The sequence below is a fragment of the Pavona decussata genome, unplaced genomic scaffold (genome assembly GCF_977016875.1).
Source record: "Pavona decussata unplaced genomic scaffold, jaPavDecu1.1 SCAFFOLD_201, whole genome shotgun sequence".
NCBI lineage: Eukaryota > Metazoa > Cnidaria > Anthozoa > Scleractinia > Agariciidae > Pavona > Pavona decussata.
This window is the reverse complement of record NW_028145609.1, coordinates 1,262,974-1,285,440: the sequence shown is the minus strand read 5'-3', so window position 1 is coordinate 1,285,440 and position 22,467 is coordinate 1,262,974. Positions and strand designations below refer to the sequence as shown.

The window sequence follows — 22,467 nt, the reverse complement described above, 5'->3', positions numbered from 1 at the left end:
ATGGGACCTCCATGAAAGTCTGTGGTTACAAGACTACACATCTTTCAATGCTTTATTCTATGTAGATGATACCTTTAATTTACTTTTTCGTTGTTTGACTCAGAGCATGGTGCTCTTATGTTTTTTCAATGATATTGACTCTTAGCATCCTTATATTTGGTTTACTGTGGAAAAGGAGGTCGACCACAAGTTGCCGTTTCTTAATGTTCTGATTAACAACATGTTCATACAAGCTTTGACGTATCAGAATCTACAAGATAAATAAGTACATTGAATGGTTTTCACAACGAGGTAGAAAACATTCTACGCAAAAAGCGTGTTATCTACCAACACAATAGATCGGGTGATCAGGCAATATATCAAGAAAACATGGAAACCTTAAAATGGTCTATCGGGTGCCAGTTCTTCAACACATTTTTACAAATTACCTTATGTAGGTTACTTTTCCAAAGCTGCTCAATATAAGGTTAGACAACTCTGTAAGCACTATCGTATTAATTGTAACAATATATTTGACGTGAAGTACCCTGTCCCGAAACGTCTCCGGTCGAGTGTGGTTTATAACTTTTCATGCACAGTCCGTTATGTTTGTTAGGTTGGCGAGTCCAACCCAAAACATCTTGCCACACGCATTCCTTAACATCTTTTTTCGGACAGGGCCTCTCGCGTTTACAAGAATCTTGAGAATTCCAAGGCATGCCGCTAGGCATGTGCGTTGGGTTTCTTTTAATCTATATTAGATCAGGCTGCCACTAAATTCTTGCTTTAAAACAAATTAAGAAGCTCTACATATCCTTTGGAAAAAACTCAAATTAAACCATCAAATACAGCGTGTTAATTTAGGTCTCTTATCCCAATCTTTTTTTTTTTTGTATCTTTTGTATCATATTTTGTAAGTGTCGCATATTTATTGTTTACATTCCTGGTTATTGCTTAAATTAGCCCTAGCATGTAAATAACCAACTCTATAACACATAACATTCAATTGACGATGACAGATGAAAGTTCCAAAACATGTCTTTCAAACTACAAAAACTTGATATAAACATAAGAACATAAATCAAAAGAAACAAAGAAGCAAACTGACAACTATTTGTATACTGGCTGCCCGACATTTGGATCTCATGCTAAACTATTAATTGTGTGCTTATTGCAACTTAATCGTTATAGTAAGGATCATTTTGCTGTTGTTGCTGGCTCTAAAACCATAAGCCCTTGTGATCACCATAACTAATTAATAAGATCACAATGTAGTTTAGTTACAATTGAAGAAAACACTGTCACTTGAATCTGTCTAGATTGAAATTACTCAGGGGATCTAGCTGTTCAAAACGTAACTATCCGCTACAAGACAAGCTTCCCTGGAAGCTTTGAAATGCCCTAGGCTACTAGTTTACTGCTAAACCTTATCAGATGAAAAAAAAAAAAAAAAAAAAAGCGATGGCGCCTATCTGAAGCCCTTAGCGAACAAACACTTTCCAGAAATCCCCAGAGGATACTCCACTTTTGTAATCATCACACTCCCACCTCTCCTTACCCATCAAGGAAAGTACCCAATGATTATGCGGATGTACGAAAGCAGGGTGATCGAACAGCCGGTTTTCAGGACGTCCAAGATGGCCATCATATTTATGCCCCCATTTACCATCGTCAAAGCCCCAAAGATCGCAAGCTCTAGACATGAGCGAGCGGTCGTCATTTATTCTCAAATACGAACCGCAAGAGACAGGCATATCATTCGTCTGATTGCTGAAGTATTGGACCGCAGCTTCACCTTTGCTGTTATTAGCCGTGGCTACATGAAATGTTCTCCACTGTTGCTTCTTGCAGTGAAATCTGACTTGAGTGAAGTTCAGGTATGTTCTCAGCTCTTTCATGACGCTTGTTGTGATAAACATCTGATTGCTGCTTATTCCAAGGAGTGAGGTGCTAAGTGGCAGCTGAGAGGGAGGTGTTGAGCTTTGCATCACATAACTGGAGACAAGAAGCCAGCCCCCTGAAGTCAGAGGAAATTAATTGTTGTGTATGACCATTAAGCAGCAGGAAAAATAAGAAACTGTAAAATTGATACAAATTTCTGCGTATTTTTTTTTGTAATACGCGAAGTGAAACCATCGATAACGATTAAATTTATCTAAGGCCACGCCTGAAGGTTTCTAACATTTAATGAGGAACTTGACATAAGCAACTTTGACATGTCATGTCATCTTTGACTCATAACAATTTGTTTTATTAATTCAAAGCAATCGAAATTAAAGTGCACGCGTTTCTTTTTCTGCTGTGAAAACCCAATTAAAGCCTTGCATGCTTATTTGACAAAAAAAAGTGTTGACTAGTTTTAGTGCAAGTGAACTGTTTTCTAAGATAAAGTATTTTAGGAGTTTTCCTGGAGATAAAAAATGGACAAAATATAGCGAGTGTATTTTCTAAAAAATAAAGAAAACGTATTATTTTTTTACGGTAAATAGCTCGCCTCGTTGTTATGGTAACAGTACCTAGTTTAACAACAAGTAGCGAAATACATTCCTTCTTAGTCAATCTTGCACCATGCTACCCCCTGCGAGGCCTCAAATGTAATAAATGTCCCTAAATGTAATAAAGGTCCTAAGTGTAATAACTTTTGGCCCTAAATGTAATAAAGGTTCTAAGTGTAATAACTTTTGGCCTTGAATGTAATAAAGGTCCTAAGTGTAATAACTTTTGGCCCTAAATGTAATAAAGGTTCTAAGTGTAATAACTTTTGGCCTTGAATGTAATAAAGGTCATTGACTGAGTCCCATCACGGTTTCACCTCATGTGTTTAATGATTGAATAGTGATGGCATCATCAGTCAGGCAAATGGCCAAAATTCTCCTTCCTTTGCTAATTTTCGCTTGAATTTATTTGTCAATATCTTATAGTAGCAGCATAAAACTGTTAAAACGATCATGTTTCATCGTGCTCCTCAAATAATGGGAAATTGACGCGAATTTTCGAAAAATTTGCGTTAATTTCCGCGTCATTAATTAGGTAGTGTCAGTGTTAATTTCCTCGACGTTAATTTTCATTATTTTTGCCCCAAATTCTCGATACACTCCAGAAAGGAAAAAGCATTGATTTAGCAGGGTTGAGAGCTGCTGGTATTATGGATTCTGTCAAAGAACGCTCGAAGTGGCCAGATTCCTTTGTTTAGCGACAATTCCACAAACATTTATGGATTTTTACACTTAATTTTAGAATAAATTTGTTTCTTTTGTCTTAATATAAAACCTGTTTCGTTGTGTACGTTCGTGTTAATTTCCTTCATTTTGAAATTCAAGATCTTCTTTCACGTTAATTTCCTTTATTATTATGTATTTTTTTCCCTAAGGTAATAGCGGCCTTGTTACGCCTTGCACAAGAGCATGAGAAGTTAATGGTTATCAGACCATTCCACGGTGAACGCTTCTAATCACTTCATTTTTCTTTTTCAAATTAATACCTTTTGCAAATAGTGTTTGTGTTTAAACAGTCAGACTTTTAAGTTGGATTAGATTGTAGTTTGGAAGCTTATTTCTGCAGACTATTCTGTGACTCATTTATCAAAAATAGTACTGAAGCTTATATGGAAAATCACTAATAAACCGTTTTACTAACTTTCTAACTTTGATTTTGTAGCAGGGATATTACATTCAATGACTTCTCATGATCCGCCTAATTCCACGATTTTCCAGGCCTATAAAATTACATTCTCAAATTCCACAAACGATTTTTCTATGACCTTACGAACCCTGCTTTGAAAAAAAAACTAGAGAAATGAAGTCAAAAACACTTTTTTGATGTAAAAATTTTAGCCACAAACGGAAAGACTCGACAGAAACAATTAAAGACATAAAACAGACTTGACCTCAAGCTAACAGGCCATTGAAGCGTGGTACAGTTTACACTCCGGTTCCCATGTGACATTTTTCGCATCCATTCGTTGTGTACTCAAAGAGATCAGAAGTTGAAACCTCTAAATTAAAAAGGCTTTAGTTAAAATTTACTATTTCTGTTGTTACTACCTAACTAGTGTTGCTGTTGGCCCCTGTAGAATAGAATGTGCAGATTAAAATGCCATATGTGACACTTATTGTAAGGCTTTTATTTCAGTGGGTTCTGAGTATTCAAGGTAAAATGTAATCGGGATCCTCTAGACACATTTTGGCCTTCTTACTTTTGTATAATAAATGCAGTTAAATCTTACATATTTATCACTGTGATTTCATGTGGAGCAGAACATATATTAAATTAGAGACCTTTATTACATTTAGGGGCGAAAGTTATTACACTTAGGACCTTTATTACATTTAAGGCCGAAAGTTATTACACTTAGGACCTTTATTACATTTAGGGCCGAAAGTTATTACACTTAGGACCTTTATTACATTTAGGGACATTTATTACATTTGAGGCCTCAACAACCCACCATGCAAGGGCACCCAGAACTACTTGGTATAAAAATAACGTTTACTAACACTTGTATACTTGAAAATTGTGTTCGGCAACGTCTATTTCTTGCCGAAAACTAGATTTTATTTCAGATTTGCAAATCCGCCAAACATTGAAATATGTTTTCTCCGAGTTTACCGTCTTCATTAATATGGTCGTTAAATCGAATTAAATTTGGTTTGGATTCATGATTTTCTCTCAAAAACGAAGGGAAAGTTTGCATAAATTGCTATTAAATGTTTGCTCAAAAAAACTGATGTGATTTTGAACGAAAATTTTATTAGCTTACTTTGTCTCCAAAAATTGCTCACGGATAGAAAAGAAATCTGCTCTAACCTCACGTTACCAGACACCCAAAAACAATAATAATCGTACTGAATGTACACATGATGTCTTGGCGCGCAACAAGATTGTTGTTAGGATTCGTGTGCGAGGAACATTTGGAAAAACGTCCCCGTACCGTATGTCGAGGTTTTCTTCCAAAGAAAAAAAAGGGAAAAAAGTTTTTTTTTTTTTTTTTTTGTTCATAGCTTCCATCGGATGTGCCGACAAGCGCAGTCAAAGTAATCTACTTTTAACACGCCTATGCAAGAAAATTGGTGAGGTGGAAAGTTTTTGATCCTCACCTCCGTCAGTAGTCATGTCGCAGTAAACTTTCAATGGATCGCCACTCCATCCAGGGTTGATCCAGTACTCCCCATCTCCCTTTGAGGTACCATACTCCTGGATGTCCTTGCATGATCTTGCAGGAACTTCGAAATACCAGCCCCGTGGTTCTAAAGTTATAAAAATTGATGTTAATGTTTATCAACTCCCAGAAAACTAAATTAAAAACAACAGAGACAATTGAATAACAAACAAAGTAAAACAGGAACCTTACAAAAAAGACAGCGATTAAAAGGCTTGGAAGATCTACTGAAATAAAGGCAAGTTAGAACCTTTCTTAAAGTATTTATCCCAGAAACATGGCCATGATGGATCCTTTTTTTTTTTTTTTTCGGAGTGGGCATTTCATTGAAAAGGTACCCAGAATCGTTGAAATGTATGTGCACATTTCCCATTGAAAAACACGAAGCAGTGCGTTGTATCACAAATAATTAGCCGCCCTCTAATTTGTCATACCAACCAATCTTTGTTGGCAACCGAGAAATTATCTGTCCTTCCGTAGAAACATTCCCTTCCCATCAACTGCATTCCGTTCTTCGGGCAAAGAAATAGAGCTCTGAACTTTACAAAACTGACAATAGAACTGTCCAAAGTCAGTGAACGTTTTCTTGCCGAACTTTTACAATGAAAGGGAATATATGAAAATTCACACGTTTGAACTGCGGAAGAAAGAATGAATAAGTGAATGATCATCGCAGTCATATACGCAACTTAAGCAGTTGCGAAATTAAAGAGAGCCTGCAAAAAATTCAGGCTTGAACGGGATTCGAAGCCATGACCTCTGCACCGGTGCAGTACTCTACCGATTGAGCTATCAAGCGGGAGCTCGTCAATTTGTGAATTCGTAGTGATGATATGAAAGTAAATATATGAAAATTCATACATTTCAGGCTGCGAAAGAAAGAATGAATACCGGTAAGTGAATAAGTTCGATTCCCGTTCAAGCCTAAATTTTTGTCAGGCGCGTATGTAACGGCAATGGTCATTCACTTTTTCATTCTTTCTTCTGCAGTTCAAATGTATGAATTTTCGCATATTCACTTTCACCCATCACCTCTATGGGTATATTACGTCAAATCTCTTCCTATCGTCAAATCTCGCTCACTTTCATTGAGTGTAAACTTAGCGAGAAGATTGTTAAGGATTGCGCGTTCGAAATCCCTCCGACCTTCCGTTCATTACAAAGCAGACATCGGCGTACGGGAAAAATTTTGTTGGGGGGGGGGGGGGGGGGGGCACAGATACACAAGATGATTCTTTCGTGACGTCAAGTTTTCTTCGCCATACCGTGAGAGCACGGGCATTCAAAATAGTGCAAATATTTTCGGTAAATCGAGATCAACATTTCTAAAATCCAAAACCATGAAGCGAGAGATAAAACGTACCCATTTGAGCTCTAAAAGAAGTATGAAGAACGATTACTTCGAGACCCAACTGAATATGTCAATAATCCTTTGTATGTCATTCTGCATTGTCTTGTTTGCATACTTTCTTTCAATGTTAATTAAACGGCGATACTGCTAAGTCGGTCTTTCTTGTCCTATTGTGGATCTTAAAAATGTCTTGATGCGGCGAAGGGCGCTGAAAGACCTTTCAGCAGCGTACGAGGTTGCAGGAATTGTGGCCAGCATGGAGGCAACTTTATATAGAACAGGTAAAATGTCATGGAGACCATTTTGATGCATGGTCTTTACCATCACGGCTGCGTTTCTTCTCTGGCATGGGTCCCCGCAGTCGTAGTTTTCAAAGATTGACTTCTCACTTTATAGCACTTCATTATCCACGCCATAGAACTTTGATACAGTTTGGATGTTGTTGATGCTTGGAGAATACGATTTCGCCCAATGCGCACAAAACTTCCTGGTCATTGCCCTCCAACCTTGATTGAAGTTCACTGACGACTTTGTCAATACTTGTGTAATAAACTGTGATACTAAAGTGGTCTTTTGGCGTCTGTTGTGAGCTGTCGTTCGCTGCAGCAGGTGTCTCACCACTGAGTAAGGCCCTGAAGTCGGCGTGATGGTCTGGTTCGAGGCACCTTGGCATCTCTGAAGGTAAATTTCGTACCCTTTGATTCCTATTCTGATTTTTTGCCCTATAACATCAGCATGTGACCACATCTGAGTGAAGCTCTCTTCATTGCGACAATTGCTCAGTCTCTTACGACAGCATCAGCAGTCTTCTTGGCAGTGATGACATCCACCTTTTCTCCCTGTAGATATCTACTCAAATTATCAGCCATAAACAAACTTAAAGTCACAAATTGAGTGAAGAAGCGAATTACTTTCGTTGTAGGTCTTGAGATCGCGATGCTTTGAAAAAGTGACCACGCCTTCCATTATCCTCGGCACTTGCTCTTGCACGGCCCAAATCGAGTTGTTAAAAAATAAAATATTTTTTAATGTCTTTGCCCTAACGGTACATCCGTGGAAATTATCCAAAATTATTTCCTTCTATAAAAAGGGTAGAAAAGATCACAGAGAAAACTACCAGCTCCCAGTTGGCTTGATATATCAATTGGACTAGAACGCTGCACCGGTATCGAAGAGGTCAGGTGTTCGAATCCCGTTCAAGCCTATCTTTTCGTAACTGCTTAAGCTGCGTACATAACTGCGATGATCATTCACTTATTCAAACTTTCTTAAGAAAGAAGAACGGGATGAACATCAACAACGTATTTCTTTTACACGTTTTGGGGCTAAGTATGGCATTACCTCCTAATTCAAGTCTGTAAACTGCCGAAGACTGCCTACAAAGGAAAATTCATGATTTGCTCTTTGGAATTCTTGACGGTCCATTCCTGTCTTCAATTTTGGTATTTTTGATAATGCCCTAATCAATGTCTGAATCCAAAATGTAAGGAATAACCGGACTCATAATTACTGTTTTTTTACTCCGATTTCAAGGGTCCATTGATGCTTGTTGTTTTAATAGTCTTAGTCAAAAGTGCCCACATATTTAACAGCGTACCTTTTCCTAGCACCCGGTGGAAAAGTTTAGGTGATTGCTCTAAGGTAGAACAAATCTAATCCGTATAATACGATTTCTTCTAACTACACGGGAAAAACGTGGAAGACTTGACCAATATTTTTCAAGTTACTATCCATTCCATCCTAGGCATCAGCAGCCATATTTTACTCAGCACTGGGCTATCAGAGCAACTAGTAAATGTATTCGGTTTTTACCAACACCAGTTTACAGGTCATTGGCACATGTATATTATACAGACCGAGGACTTACTGAAGATAGCGCGATATAACGATATAAAGAAGTCTGATTGGTTGTGTTTTATCTGAATGGTAATGTTACACTTTGGAGACTATTACAGAATGCCTAATTCTATCTGTGGAAGTTACTCTTCATTTAAAACTTGCAAAACAACTTGAGGCTAAACTTAGAGGTCGTGGCAGTTTTTAAATTTTGCAAAAGTAGTCAGTGAAACAGTTTTCAAATACCATTGCGTCTTGTAAAATTTAATAGATTTTCACGATATTTTATTACAATTTTCAAAGTAATTGGAGCTGATGTAGAATTTTTAGTATTTTTCTTTTTGCCCAGGCCACACAGAGGATATCTATATTATGAATAAACTACCGAGGAACAACCTCACATGGAAATAAAGACGTATTTTACTCACCTTTCACTGTTAAAGTGAGCCTTTCTGTCGGTCCATCTCCATAATCATTGAACGGGATACATCTGTAGCTGACCTGATTTACTCTTTCACCAACTTTCGTTGTATACGTTTCAGAGTTACCGCCAGTTGTAGAGTTAAATAAACTCTCCTGCTCTTTGTAGAATCGATACTTTGCAGGTGGGTTGGCCTGTGCACTGCACGTGATGCGGAAGGATACATTGACAAGAACGTAGTCGAAACTCAATTCAGCTGACAGACGTGTGTTGATTGGACGATAATCTAAAATAAATGAACGTCTTAATGGTTAATGCTGTTTGGTAAGTTTCGTGAATTCATTCATGCCTGAATCTTTTTGTTGATACTTAAAAAAAATAATAATAAAACAAATTGAACTTGTGAATCGCTTGTGCATTATGCTCAAGTCCTTTTATTCAATTTATACTTTGATAATTCAAATTAATCTCGCGTTTGTCTCACGATTGTGTCGCATAGGTAATGATCGCGACTGTTCTCCCGCAGTATATGTTGGTCTTCATCAGGCGATGCTGTTAATTAGCTGTGTATCAATTCAAGTAGCACCATGGCTGACGACGATGGCGCGTTTCGATTCTCGCCAGTTCGGTTGATAGCGATTGAGGGATTTCGATCGTCGTTGATCATACTGAGGTATCCAGGCCGCTGGTATTTCAATTCTATTAACACTGTTAATCGAAATGCACCAATCATTATTAACCATGTTGATACACAGCCAGGCTGAGCTAGGCGACGCCATCACCTGACAAATATCAGCAGTATAGAGGTCAAAACGTCGCGATCAGCACTTTTGCTATAAAATCGTGACCCAGAAGATTATTTGAGCTATCATTTTAAATCTAGACTGCAAGCGGTCCCTTTTCTGGATAGTGGAGAGGGCGCGAAATAGCCGAGTAAAAAAGCGGCGAGACTAGAACGAGGAAAAAAACGAGAAGGGGCTCAAATTTCGCCGCTTTTACGCTCGGCTATTTCGCGCCTTCTCAATTATCCAGAAAGGGATCGCTTGCTCTCTATTTGAAATCCGATGACTAACGCCTTTTATGAGAAATTATACTTTTTCTTTCAAAAGGTGTTATTTAGAGTAAATACTTTACGAGAACAATTTATTGGGTAAAAATAGCTCTCATTAATAAAAACTGATGAAGCCTAAAAAGCAAAAATTTACATGAGAGCCTTTCCATTCTGTCATTTTATCTAAAAGCGTAAACGGAAACTAAATAGTTTGTGTCTCGAAATTTTACTTTGTTGATATTGATATGTGGTGTTGTGTTGGACCCGACACAAAATTATTTCTCGACTCAGTTGAAACAACATTTTTTCAAGAATCTGAAGCAAAGGGTATCTATAGAGAATTTCAGACAAATTTTAATTTTAGATTGAAAACCTGAATATTTAAACATTTAGTCTTATGAAGCCATTTTTTCATTTTCATATTAAAAAACATTTTACTCATTTTTAAACTATTAGAACTCACTTTGTACAAACAGGTTGACGCTTCTAGTAGCAGCATCTCCAACACCATTATCAGCAGTACATTTGTAGACTCCTTCATCCTGTTTACCACTGATGTTCAAAGGAAACGTGACAACACTGTTATCAGAAACTCGCGCCCACTCGACGTTTGGTGTTGGATCACCATACGCTGTACAGCTGAGTGTCAAAACATCCCCCTCATTCTTTGTTTGGTTACTAGAGATGTCGGTAATCTCTGGTGGATCTATAGCGAAATTAACAATAAGAGAACGTAAAATAAAGAAAATTAACAATTGCCGTCGTGTATTCAGTTCTCTACCCACCTGTACAAGAGGTGCGTTCAATCTCTGCGGCTATTCTATCCAGTAAATCCTTAACGCGTTCTTGTTCTTCCTTGCCCTCTTCGTTTTGCTTCTTGATCTCATCAAGGACTTTCATTTCTTCTGGGGAAGCTGAAAGCAAATTGTTTAGTAACCAGCTGTAAATAAAATATCCATCACCAGCAGGATTAGTATGTCAGTCACCACAAAGCGGTGAGGACTGAAAATTAAAGTACGTTTGTTTCGATTTGATGAACTGTTCATAATCAGAATGAGGGCCCCACTGAAAAACACTTTTGTAATACGCGCTCCCTTGATGTTGATGATGATGATGATGATGATGATTATTATTATTATTGATCACCACAACTTTTCCCTTTGTGATCGGAGTCCAGGTCGCGCTTGCGCCGTAGGCGCGCGCGGCGGAGCCCCATAGCTAAGAGATTTTGGTAAACCCATCAGTGCGAGAAATTTTGGTTTGGTTATGACGTCACTTCCGTCCGACCGACCGACCGACCGCCCGTACGTACGCTTACTCCATGTAAGCATAACGTCCTAAACGTTGTAAAAGGAACGGAAAAATCAGCAATGGAATAAAGAGACTGGTTATTCTCAGAAGAGGCGAGTACATTCATGCAATTTCGTTCACAAAACTTTGCTAGTTTGCTGGTTTACAAGATATTGTTTTCTTGCAGTTTTGACACGCCGCTTAACTTAAGCTTAAGCTAATACTGCTAACTTCAGAACAGTATTTTGAGCTCAGTTTTTCGGTCCATGTTGATTATTTCCCTTGGAGTTTTATTTTCTGATCTCGTCCAATTTTGCCGTCAAACAGCGGGAGAAACGGTTAGGCGGATCGCAGTGGGAGAAACAAATCGACTTTTTTAGCAGTTTTTAAAGGCGGCACTTTATAAACAGCGGCCGGATCTTGAAGAGAAATTATTTTACTCTAGTCAGGCGCGATGAAATGAAATTAAGATGTAATGGATTTTTCCTCTTGAAGTGAAACTCAACGTTGTAAACGAACGAAAAAATCAGCAATCGAATAAAAGGACTGGTTATTCTCCAAAGAGGCGAGTATATTCATGTGATTTTGTTGACAAAACTTTGCTGTTTTTGCAAGATATTTTTTTCTTGTAGTGTTGACACTGCATCTTGTTTAAACCTCAGAGCAGCCTTTTGAGCTCATTTTTCGGTCCATGTTAGTTATTTCTCTTGGAGTTTTATTTTCTAATCTCATCCCATTTTGCTTCATTTAACAAAATTTGATCCTGAGTTTGAAATAGTCAGTCAAACAAACGTCTCCCGACATTGTATCGTTGGCATAAACCACTGACAAATTTTCCTCGCATATATTTCTAATTTTAGCATTTATTTCTGACAATCTTGACAGAAAACAAACAAAAATACTTAAAACAGTAGGATATAACCGCAAAGATTAAGATGTGTGAGTGATTTTCACCGAAAGTCTTTTCAAAGAACGTTAAAAGCGAATGTAAAATTAAAGTGTGATTTCATTTTCATCAAAACAAAGTTTACGCAAAACATTCATTCTCTTGTTTTTTTGTGAATTTTTCAAAGATCGTTGTTTAGTTTATTTCTGTACTTATTGCTATGAATTATCAGAGTGGTTTTTTCATTTATTACTCAAAGATATATTTGAAGTGTGTTTTTTTGTTATTGTATCCAATTTCTCTGAGGTTTATAGCGTACGGCCTTCTTGATAAGCAAAATTTACTAGACAGTGACAGTGCCAGTAGCGCGCGTTGGTCGATCATCTTAAAAACTAAAAACAATAATAAAAACAGAAAATATCATTTTGAGTCCATTTAAATTCCGCTTTTATCACACAGAGAGCAAAATGTTCCTAAAAATATCAAGGAACTTCGTAAAACAGTCAGTAAAACACTCATCGAAGGCGCAGGCAAACCAACAAATTATTTAATTTTTTCGTAGCGTACAAAACAAACAAAACCGACGAGAACAGTTCCATTTATACACATGTAGTAAAGAGTGAATACAGTTTTAATTCAGGAGCAAACTAACAACGATAAATCAAATGTTAGGCATCAATTAATTGTTCACCTGAGCTGTGAAGCTTCCTACCGCTTGGAAATCACACGAACATAGATCGATAAAAATAGCAAACGATGGATCCAAAGAAGGAACTTGCGGAGTAATTTCTTCCTGCTCCTTCCTCCCATCAAAAGGACACTTTCATGCTCGGTTATAGTTCGTTGAAAGCACTTTAACGCCATGACTGATTTCAGTTTCTCAACCAGACAAAATAAAATCAATCCGATCCAAGTCTTTAGCTTTTGACACAAATAAACTTTTGCTGTTTCTTGTGAGAGACACCAAAATTAACCTTTAGGAATTTCCTTCTTAGCTGCAGCTCTTGATTTCCATCTATTGTTGGTACAAAGAACCCGGCTTAAAGAGTCGAACTTTGAAAGAGCCTCAAAGAACTTGTTTTTTTTTTTTTTTTTTACACAAAATGCAGAAACCAACAAAATGTAAAACTGTCGTGCTCAGCCAATCAGCAGCGAGTATTTTCGCCGCTCGACCAATCAGGAGTAAGTAATTTTGCCCTCGGTAAAAGGAAAATTACGAAAAACTGTCCTCTGTCACAACAAATCAGCATTCAGTAATTTTGCCCTCTGTTTTACATTGTTATTGTTGATGAGCAGTTAGCTGCATATGCATTAAAAATGTACTATATAACTGCAGAATTGATGAGGAACTCATAAGGTTATTACGTTCATATAATAAGGAAACTTCTATTGTGGAGCTCCGCTTTTAGGCTTGGCTAAATATATATATTAAAGTGAGTTTTCATGAAATAATATCCTACGCAAGTTTGAAAAGCACAAGTCGAATACATATTTTATTGGCAGCCTAGGGAATTTTTGTTATCCCGCGTGATGAAAACTCGTGCACTTTGCGTCATTTCGGGGAGACATCGCGGTATTGGTTGCACCAAAGACCCCTCAGCAGCACGCCCTGTGCAGGTGATGTATCCAAATCTTCAATTACGGCCGTGCTCCTGCTTCAACCTGAAGTTGGGGGCACGAGCTCAAATCCGGCAGCTTCTGGCATGGTGATCGTCCTGTGATTTGTTTTTTAGCAAACCACGCGCATGTGCTGTGCTGAAGGCTTGTTTGAGGTTGAGGGTATTATCAGCAAATTGCAAATAATTCGCGATGAATATGTAGAAAACGTTTTCCTCTAAGACTAAAAGTTCCCCATTTTGGTAAAGTTTTTGAAACAGTTCGTGCCTTCTGCATGTGCGTCAGTTTTTTAAGAAAAGAGCGGACAGCTGAACTTTTACTGATATTTTGTAGCTGCGGCAAAGTAATCCCATGTTCGTCTTATTCCGTCGCGGACGAGAGAGTCTTCAACTTCTTACAAAGAAGACGTTCGCTGTACAGGCTGATATACGACAGAAAAAATAGTTTGTCCGGCGATAGACGGGCTAGAAAAAAAACCACAAAGGGAAGATGACTCTAACGATTCTTCAGGTGAAAGACGTATGTGTGAACGACCCTTAAATCTGTTTTGACCAGTAAAAAAAGCTTGGTTTTCACTAGCGACACAAGCACAGACTGAAGCATTAGCGTAAGCGTAAGAATGCTTATATCACCGTGAAAAGGGCCTCGACGCAAGCATAAGCACAAGCTTTCCTTGTGCTTGTGCTTATGTGCTTGCTTCGCATTCGTTTTCACTTGCTTCTGCTTGGGCTTTTGCTTGTGCTTGCGTCGCGTTGGCTTTCACTTGACACAAAGCTCTTATGCTTGCGCTTGTGCTTGCGTCGCTAGTGAAAACCAGGCTTACAGGTTTTTGAACTTTATCTTCCAGAGCTGAATCCCGGAGTATTTTGCTCGTGACAAAGGCCTAAAGCGAAGAGCAAATTTGAAAGAAACTGATAAAATCTGGTATTGTACAGCCCCTCTTGGAAAAAAGTACCTTAGGCACATTAATGATTACAGTTTCTTAGGAGTTAAAACTCTCCCAGCAGTAAACAGGAAAGATGGATATTACCAAAATACGTATAAACCAAATTAAAGTGAGCCTTCCCACAGCAATAAGACGTCTTGAGTTAGCCACAAAGTCGACGCATCTGTGGCTAAGGCAAGACGTCTACTTAGCTTGTTCCAATTTATGTACGGATCCCGAATGGGTAGCTAAGTGAAAACAACGCATGTGTGACGGTCGACGACGTTTTGAGGTGCAAATTAGTAGACAATAACAGAGCATTAAAAAAAGGCCATTCTTTGAAATATTAATCAGTTATGGATGATGGATGACAAAAAATGATGCCAAACAAAAGATTATGAATGTTGCAAACGGTTGTTGATGAAAAAAACGTTTTGGGTAAACTTTATTTGTGCATGTCAGCTGCACAATACAGAAAATTATCTGAAAAACAAGAACGTTACAACAATTGTTTTGCAAGCAGACGGTATTTGTTGCACAAATTGGTATGAGACTTAAAATAATTTCAACAAACGCCATTCGTGCATATGATTATTAAAATCAGCGGTTGACAATTCGAGGGAAAGAAAAGGGACATATTGGTTGGTATGGTTTGATAAACTCTCAAGAAAATTTAATTCGAAACATGCTCCCAAATAAATAAAAAAAATAGCTTCCAAATACAGTAAACTACAACTGTACGTATGTATGTAAATAAATAACTTTAACAAAACCGTACTCAGCCTTCAAATGGTGATAATTAACTATATATGCTTATTCGGAGAAAACCTGTGGAATAGATGCCTCACGATGCAGATTGCTAATTTCACTCGGCTGGCAAATTTATGACACCGCCTTGATCTAAAACTATTAATTTGAGAGAAAAGCATTAAGAATACGACATAATCAGTATGTAGCAGCCGTGTAATGTGAACTAATTTAGAAAACTTCGTGTTTAGGAAATAAAATCAACAAATTGCATTTTGCTTTGTTTTATATTTGTCCGAATCCCTTGCTTATTCCTTCATTCTCGATCGAGAGAAGATCAGCAGGTTTTAGAAATCATCGAGGAAGCATCAACACACTCAGTGTAGGGAAATCCTTCACTCAGAAACCTTAAATTGCAACGCGCTCTTTCCATGGATCGAGCGTTCATACTTTTTGGCTACCATCTCAAAGCATGAAAGAAGGTTAATAAATTGACGTCAGTTTTCCATGCGCCTGTCCTGTTATTGATCATGAATTTCGTCATAACATTGTCAAAGTAGCTGTGGATCCAAAAAGCGTAGCCGCGAAAAATGCGAGAAACTTAAATTTTATTAAATCCGACGCGACCAAAGTAAAAAAAACTTCTCTCGCTCTCTTAATGGTTCATGGAAAAAAGGGGAGACTTTCTATTGGTTGAAAAGTGACAGCTTGACGTTTGGTTGTTTTAAATTACCCTTTCTTTTTTCTTGCGTCGACCTCGCACAAATTGTATCTGTCCGCTTATTGACAATGAAATAGCCAATGAGCTCGCGAGAATTTCTGCAGTCATTACAAAATAAACATTCGATCATGGCTAAAGCGAGTTGGGTTAAGGTTAGAGAAACAACAAAAATCGCGCGAAACAAAACTAACTATAAAATTAAGCGCATATTGTATCCTTCAAAGGCATTCTCATTGCCACGAATTACCATCGTTATCACGAACGACCTGCTGCCCTCTTGTCTCGTAGCTCAGTCGATAGAGCAGTGGTCGATATAATCCGGAGGTCGTGTGCTGGATTCGCACTGAGGTCTAAAAAAAAAAATTTCTTTACCTCCTGCAGTTTTCCATTTCTTTTCTGGGGCTGACGCTTAGTCGAAAATCCATGGGTTCACCTCAACACTTTAACTTTCTCTGATTCATCATAAAATGGTAAATAAACAGACCAAAAAGAACTAGAGTACTAAAGTGAATGATTTCCGTTTATTTAAATACTTCCCTTAAACAAGAAATCAACAATTGCGTTGTTTGCGCTGGTTGGCAAATTTCGTCGTTTCTACCAATAATTTCGGAAAGAGAGCGTTTAATATTTCCCTGTTGGGCAGCTTGTGTCTCCAACATTTTCAGATCGATGCTTTAAACGATTTTGCTTCGATAGTTTTACTATAAGTTTTTAAATTTTTGACAACCTGCAAGTTTTAAGTAAACGAAATCGAAATTGACACAACTTATAGGAGACATTTCTTCACTTCGTACAGAACAAAATGATTGGAAAAATACTTGTGGAAATCCATCTGTCTAAGGCTAATTTCTTTTTGGTGACTTTAATAAACACGAAATTGGTATATTTTTCCGCTTTTCAATTCTGAAACTCGACCAGCTTTACTTTACTTTCTATGGTAAAATGAAAAAAAAAAAAGACACTTGTGTTTTCCTTCATTTTTAAGGCAGTAAACGTTTCCTTCACAACACGCAGGAAAAGCCTAAACATTTAATTTGTCCTTGTTGGCGAGCCGGTATGATGTGAGGCAGAAAGAGACGTGAAAAGTTAACAAATTGTCATAAGGAACGTATAAAATAAGTAATTGAAATTTTCGGTGCTTAAATTCATATCCAGACATGAACAAAAGCTCTAAAATCGCACTCTATCTATATTTCAATTCCCCCTGGAACCTCTATCTGTCTTATTTCGTATTTAGTTTAAATAACTTCTTTAAAGGACCCGTTAGTATTCAAATCCCTGTAGCTCATCGAACCCAGTAAGAGTTTATGTCACATATATCGATAAAGAAGCTACAAGAAGAATTTATCTTACATAATCAATAAATATCAAGAACGTTTTAGGGAATGGTAGCTTTTAATGATTGGCTTTCGGGAAATGGGACCCCGAGAAAGCACAAAGGAAGGAAATCAAGAATGGAGGGGAAACAACCTGCCATACTTGAATGGAGAAAGCTTGATGTCAAATAATAATACACTGTATGTAGTCTTGGTTAATATGAGACCAAGAGCGACTGATTGGTCAGTGACGGATGGGTTAAAACTCATCAAATAGACAAATTTGTCATCCACGAAAACAAAATAATCATCATGGATCTTTCCTTTTGGATGTAGAAAGACGCCGACAAATAACAACTTATTTCCTTTACCCCAAGGGGGGAAATAGGCCAGACCCGACAAATAATATAGGCTCTTATTTCAATTTACTCTTTAAGACGTCCACTGTAGGATTTCGACAATAATTTTGTAGAAAAAAAAATTGAAATAAACCGGCGAAAGAAAAAAGTTTGCTGAAGGCATATATTTTCCTGCACACAAAAAAGCAGCAATTTTATTAAAATTCGAGTAACATAACATAGGGTGATAAAAGTTTTATAAAAATAGAAAAACAATTGTACACTATATGTTTCACAAAGCTGTAGTCAATTAAATGTGCGTTGTATTCAGCAATGACGCGGGAGACAATTAATGTGTGCTGGCAGGTGATGGTTGCGGTGTAAAAAAAAAATTAAAACATTATTCTAAAAGTTATTAAAAACAGTTAACGATCACGGAGAAAGCAAACAGTGACAATCTAATTGGGCTGTATACTCCGTAATTAGTCTTCTTCTTTATTTGCCATAAAACACAATAACCTATGACAAAAGTAGCATAAAGATATAGCAAGGAGACCTCAAGAAACCAGGAAATGTCAAAAGAAGAGTTAGATAAAAATTGTACTTGTTTTTTACCTAAATGCAAAGAAGTAGAGTAGAGATAACAAAAGAAAAAAGTCTGCCTTGATGGGATTTTGATTCGTTCTTCAAAGATGCTTTCTTCTTAAAAGAAACTTCGATATTGTAAATGAAATTGAAGCCTAAGCAAGTATTCGAAACAAGAACTGTTGAGTGAAACGGCAAGGCCATGGCAAATTGGATCATCACATCCAAATTTAAAGGGAAGAGCTGTGAGAAATTTCAGCTGTTACACAGTCCAGCTTCCTCAGATCCAATAACCCTCCAACAAGTTGTTTGGTTTAATCTTATGTTCCTCCTATTCGGTCGCGGACCAGATAATCTGTTCGCTGTACAGACTGATGCGACAGAAATATAAGTTTATATGGCGATAGACGAGTTAGACAAAAACCAAAGAGGATAAAGATTTTTTGCTCAAGGCAAAGACCTAAAGCGAGATAAAATGTTAAAGAAACGAATAAAATCTGGTATTGCAATGCACCTGTCGGCCAAAAAATACCCTAGGTACGTTATACAAGAAGTTAAAACTATCACTGACAACAGTACTATAGTATTCAAGAAAAATGGGTGTGCCAAAATACGTGTAAACTAAATTGAAGCGAGGCTCCAGTTCTACAGCAGTAAGACATCTCGAGTTAGCCACACATTCGACGCATCTGTGGCTGAGACGAGAACGAAAACAATAATGGGTGATAGATGACGATTAAATTAGAACAAAAATAATGCCAAGAAAAAGCTTATGAATGTTGCGAACAGTTGTTGATAAAAGGTAACGTTTTGGGTCAACGTTATTCGTGCAAGAATACAAAACAGGTACCTATACTGTCGATAGAGGAGAGGGAGAATACACACCGAATATAGATGGAATATTAGCATAGAAAATTATCTTTAAAATAACTTTTTTGTAAGCAGACGGCGGTGTTTGTTGAACAAGTTGGCATGAAAATTAAAACAATTTTCGGCAAACACCATTCGTGTGATTATTAAAAACAGCGATTGACAATTCGAGAGCCAGAAAAGGGACATGTTGGCTGGTATGGTATGATAAACTCCCAAGTCAAACACCAAGAATAACATTGAGCGTATATTGTACCCTTCAAAAGTATTCTCATTGCCATGAATTACCATCGTTATCACGCACGGTCTACTTGGGTCGTGTGTTCCATTCGCACTGAAGTCTGAAAAATTTTCTTTACCTCGTGTTGTTTTCCATTTCCCTGCTATGACTAATGCGCAGTTGGAATTCTATGGATTCACCTCAGCATTTTAACGTTCTCTGATTCACCATAAGATAGTAAATAAAAAGGCTAAAAACAGCTAGGGTACTAAAGTGAATGTTTCCGTTTATTTAGACACTTTCCTTAAACAATGGATTAACAGTTGCATTGTTTGCGCTGGCTGGCAAATTTCGTCGTGTCTAGCAATAATTTTGGAAAGTTCCCTTTGGACAGCTTGTGTCTCCCACATTTTCAGATCGATGCTTTAAACAATTTTGCCTCAGTAGTTTTACTATAATTTTACTGCAAGTTTTCAGTAAACAAAATCGAAATTGCCACAACTTATAGGAGACATATTCTACTCGCCGTACAGTGCAAAATGAGTGGAGAGACTTGTAGAAATGGATCTGTCTAAGCCTAATTTATTTTTGGTGAGTCGAACAACTTTACCATAGTTTCTATGGTAAAATGACAAAACTATTTGTGTTTAACCTCTGTTTTAAGGCAGTAAACGTTTCCTTTACAACGCACAGGAAATGCCTAAGCATTTAATTTTTCCTTGTTGGTGAGCCAGTATGATGTGAGACAAAAAGAGACGTGAAAAGTTAAGAAATTGTCTCAAGGAACGTAGGAGATTTTCGATGCTTAAATTCATATCCAGACTTCATCACAAACGAAAGCTCTAATTTTGCACTCTATCTATATTTCTATCCCCCTTGGAACCTCTATCTGTCTTTCTTTGTATTTAGATTAAATATCTGCGTGTAGGGACCCTTTAGTTTTCCAGCCCCTATAGCTTATCAAACCCAGTAACAGTTTATGTCACATAAATCGATAAAGATGCTACAGGAAGAATTAACCTTACATAATCAATAAAGATCAAGAAAGTTTTAGGGAGATGGTAGGTTTTGATGGTTGGCTTTCGGGAAATGGGACCCTGTAGATCCTATGACACATTTTTGGTTTTAAAAAAAAAATCCATCAAAAGTTATTTTCTTACCTTGCTGGGCTTCTGTATTATACTGCAACCATGTTCCCCAAAGAAAACACAAGAGAAGGAAATCAAGAATGGAGAGGAAACAACCTGCCATACTAGAATGGAGACAACTTGATGCCAAATGATAATTCACTGTATGTAGTCTTGGTTGATACGAAACTAAGAGCGAGTGATTGGTCAGTGACGGATGGATTAAAACCGGCTCATCAATATAGACAAATTTGTCATCCACGAATTCAAAATAATGACCATGGATCTCTCCTTTTGGCTCTAAAAAGACACCGACAAATAATAACTTATTTCCTTTACCCCAAGGGGGGAAATAGGCCGGACCCGACAAATAATATAGGCTCTTATTTCAATTTAATCTTTAAGACGTCTGCTGTAGGATTTCGACGATAAATGTTTAGAAAAAAAGAGAAATAAAATAGCGAAAGAAAAAAGTTTGCTGAAAGGATTTATTTTCCTGCACACAAAAAGCAGCAAGGTTATTGAAATTCAAGTAACATAACGAAGGGTGGTAAAAATGTCAAAAAAAAAAAAATAGGAAAACTATTGTATACAATGTTTTTCACAGCCAATTAACGGTGCAGTGTATTTAGCAATGACGCGGGAGACAATTAATGTGTGCTAGCAGCTGATGGTGTGGGTTCAAATTAGTAAATTTAAAATATTCATACAAATATTAAAAAACAGTTTCTGCAGATAACGGAGAAAAGTAAACAGCGACAAACTAGCTGGGTTGGTAGTCTGCAATTAGTCGTCTTCTTCTTCTTCTTCTTCTTCTTCTTCTTCTCTTTCTTTTTCTTCTTCTTCTTTTTTATTTGCCATAAAACACAATAATCTAATACAAAAGTAAGAATAAATTTGAAATAGAGCATTTGACAAACGCCATTTTTTGGAATCTTAATCAGTTATGGTCACGAAAAATTAGAAAAAATAAGAAAAAAGAATGCAAAGAAAACGCTTATGAATGTTGCGAACGTTTCGGGTAAAAATTATTCGTGCAAGGGTACTATACTGCCTATAGAGGAGGGGGAGAAAACACACAATTCAATTGGAATATTAGCATATAAAATCATCTGAAAAATAACTTTTAATATGCAGGCTGTATTTGTTGTACAAAGTTGTCATGAAATTTAAAAACATGTTTAAGCAAAAGCCATTCGTGTGATTATTAAAAACAGGGATGGATAATTCGAGGGCCAGATCAGCGGCACATTGATTGGATGTCATTATATGATAAATAATTGCGATATTTAAAACCAATGTGTGCAGAGTTCGCGAACATGTCGAACGGCTCTTTTAGGTAGACGTCATTCGTACAAATGCTAAAAACAGCTATCAGTACTGAGTCACGCTTTAGGACCTAAAAAAATTATCCAGAAAAATAAATCAAAACGAAACAACAACAAAAACAGAAAGTGGTATGGTAGAACCATCTTGCTTCACCTATTATTAACCTTAGTGTGCACGATAGTTGATTCACCGAAAAACAAAACGCAAAGGAATATTTCTTCAAAGAATAGACTTTCCTCATTAAAGGGATACGGTTTATTATTGTTTTTGATGTATGTTAGCTTAATTGGCCGTATAAACGTCATTTTAAAGTAAAATTCTATTGGATTTTTACATGGTAAAGAGGCTAGTATAACAAAAAAATGGAAATAAAAGAAATATTAATTTATCGGCCGTTATTTTTTTTTTTTTTTGGAAAAAAAAAGTCTACGTTTATTCAAGACTGTGGCAATCCACAAATTTCGCCTGGAGGTGTGCAAAATGAAAAGATCGAAAATTCCCAAACTTTGTCAGAACATAGGTCGAACTATTTCGGGAAAAAAGTTAGTTTAAGTTCGATTAAGTTTTTATTTTACGCGAACGGCGACACAGTCGGTTCAGTGGCTCTCACATCGGTTTTCACGACGTCTACACCATACGTTATTTAAATGTCGCCTAAAAATAAACAAAACAGTAAATCCGACCATTAAACATCTTAATC

The 22,467-nt window shown here is 37.1% G+C and overlaps 2 protein-coding genes across 5 annotated transcripts in view; one reads left to right on the top strand and one right to left on the bottom strand.

Annotated features, from left to right (window-relative positions):
* Nucleotides 1-22,467, top strand: part of LOC146461221 (uncharacterized) — a 100,546-nt gene that overhangs the window by 26,468 nt on the left and 51,611 nt on the right. The window lies entirely within an intron of this gene.
* On the bottom strand, nt 116-20,573 carry LOC146461222 (uncharacterized). The gene is made up of 6 exons (XM_085087052.1): nt 20,472-20,573; nt 10,582-10,710; nt 10,260-10,502; nt 8,753-9,031; nt 5,076-5,225; nt 116-1,996 (listed from the first exon to the last, which is right to left on the bottom strand). Exons 1-6 carry the CDS (start codon nt 20,560-20,562, stop codon nt 1,461-1,463), a joined length of 1,428 nt encoding a protein of 475 aa, XP_084943178.1. The 5' UTR covers nt 20,563-20,573; the 3' UTR covers nt 116-1,460.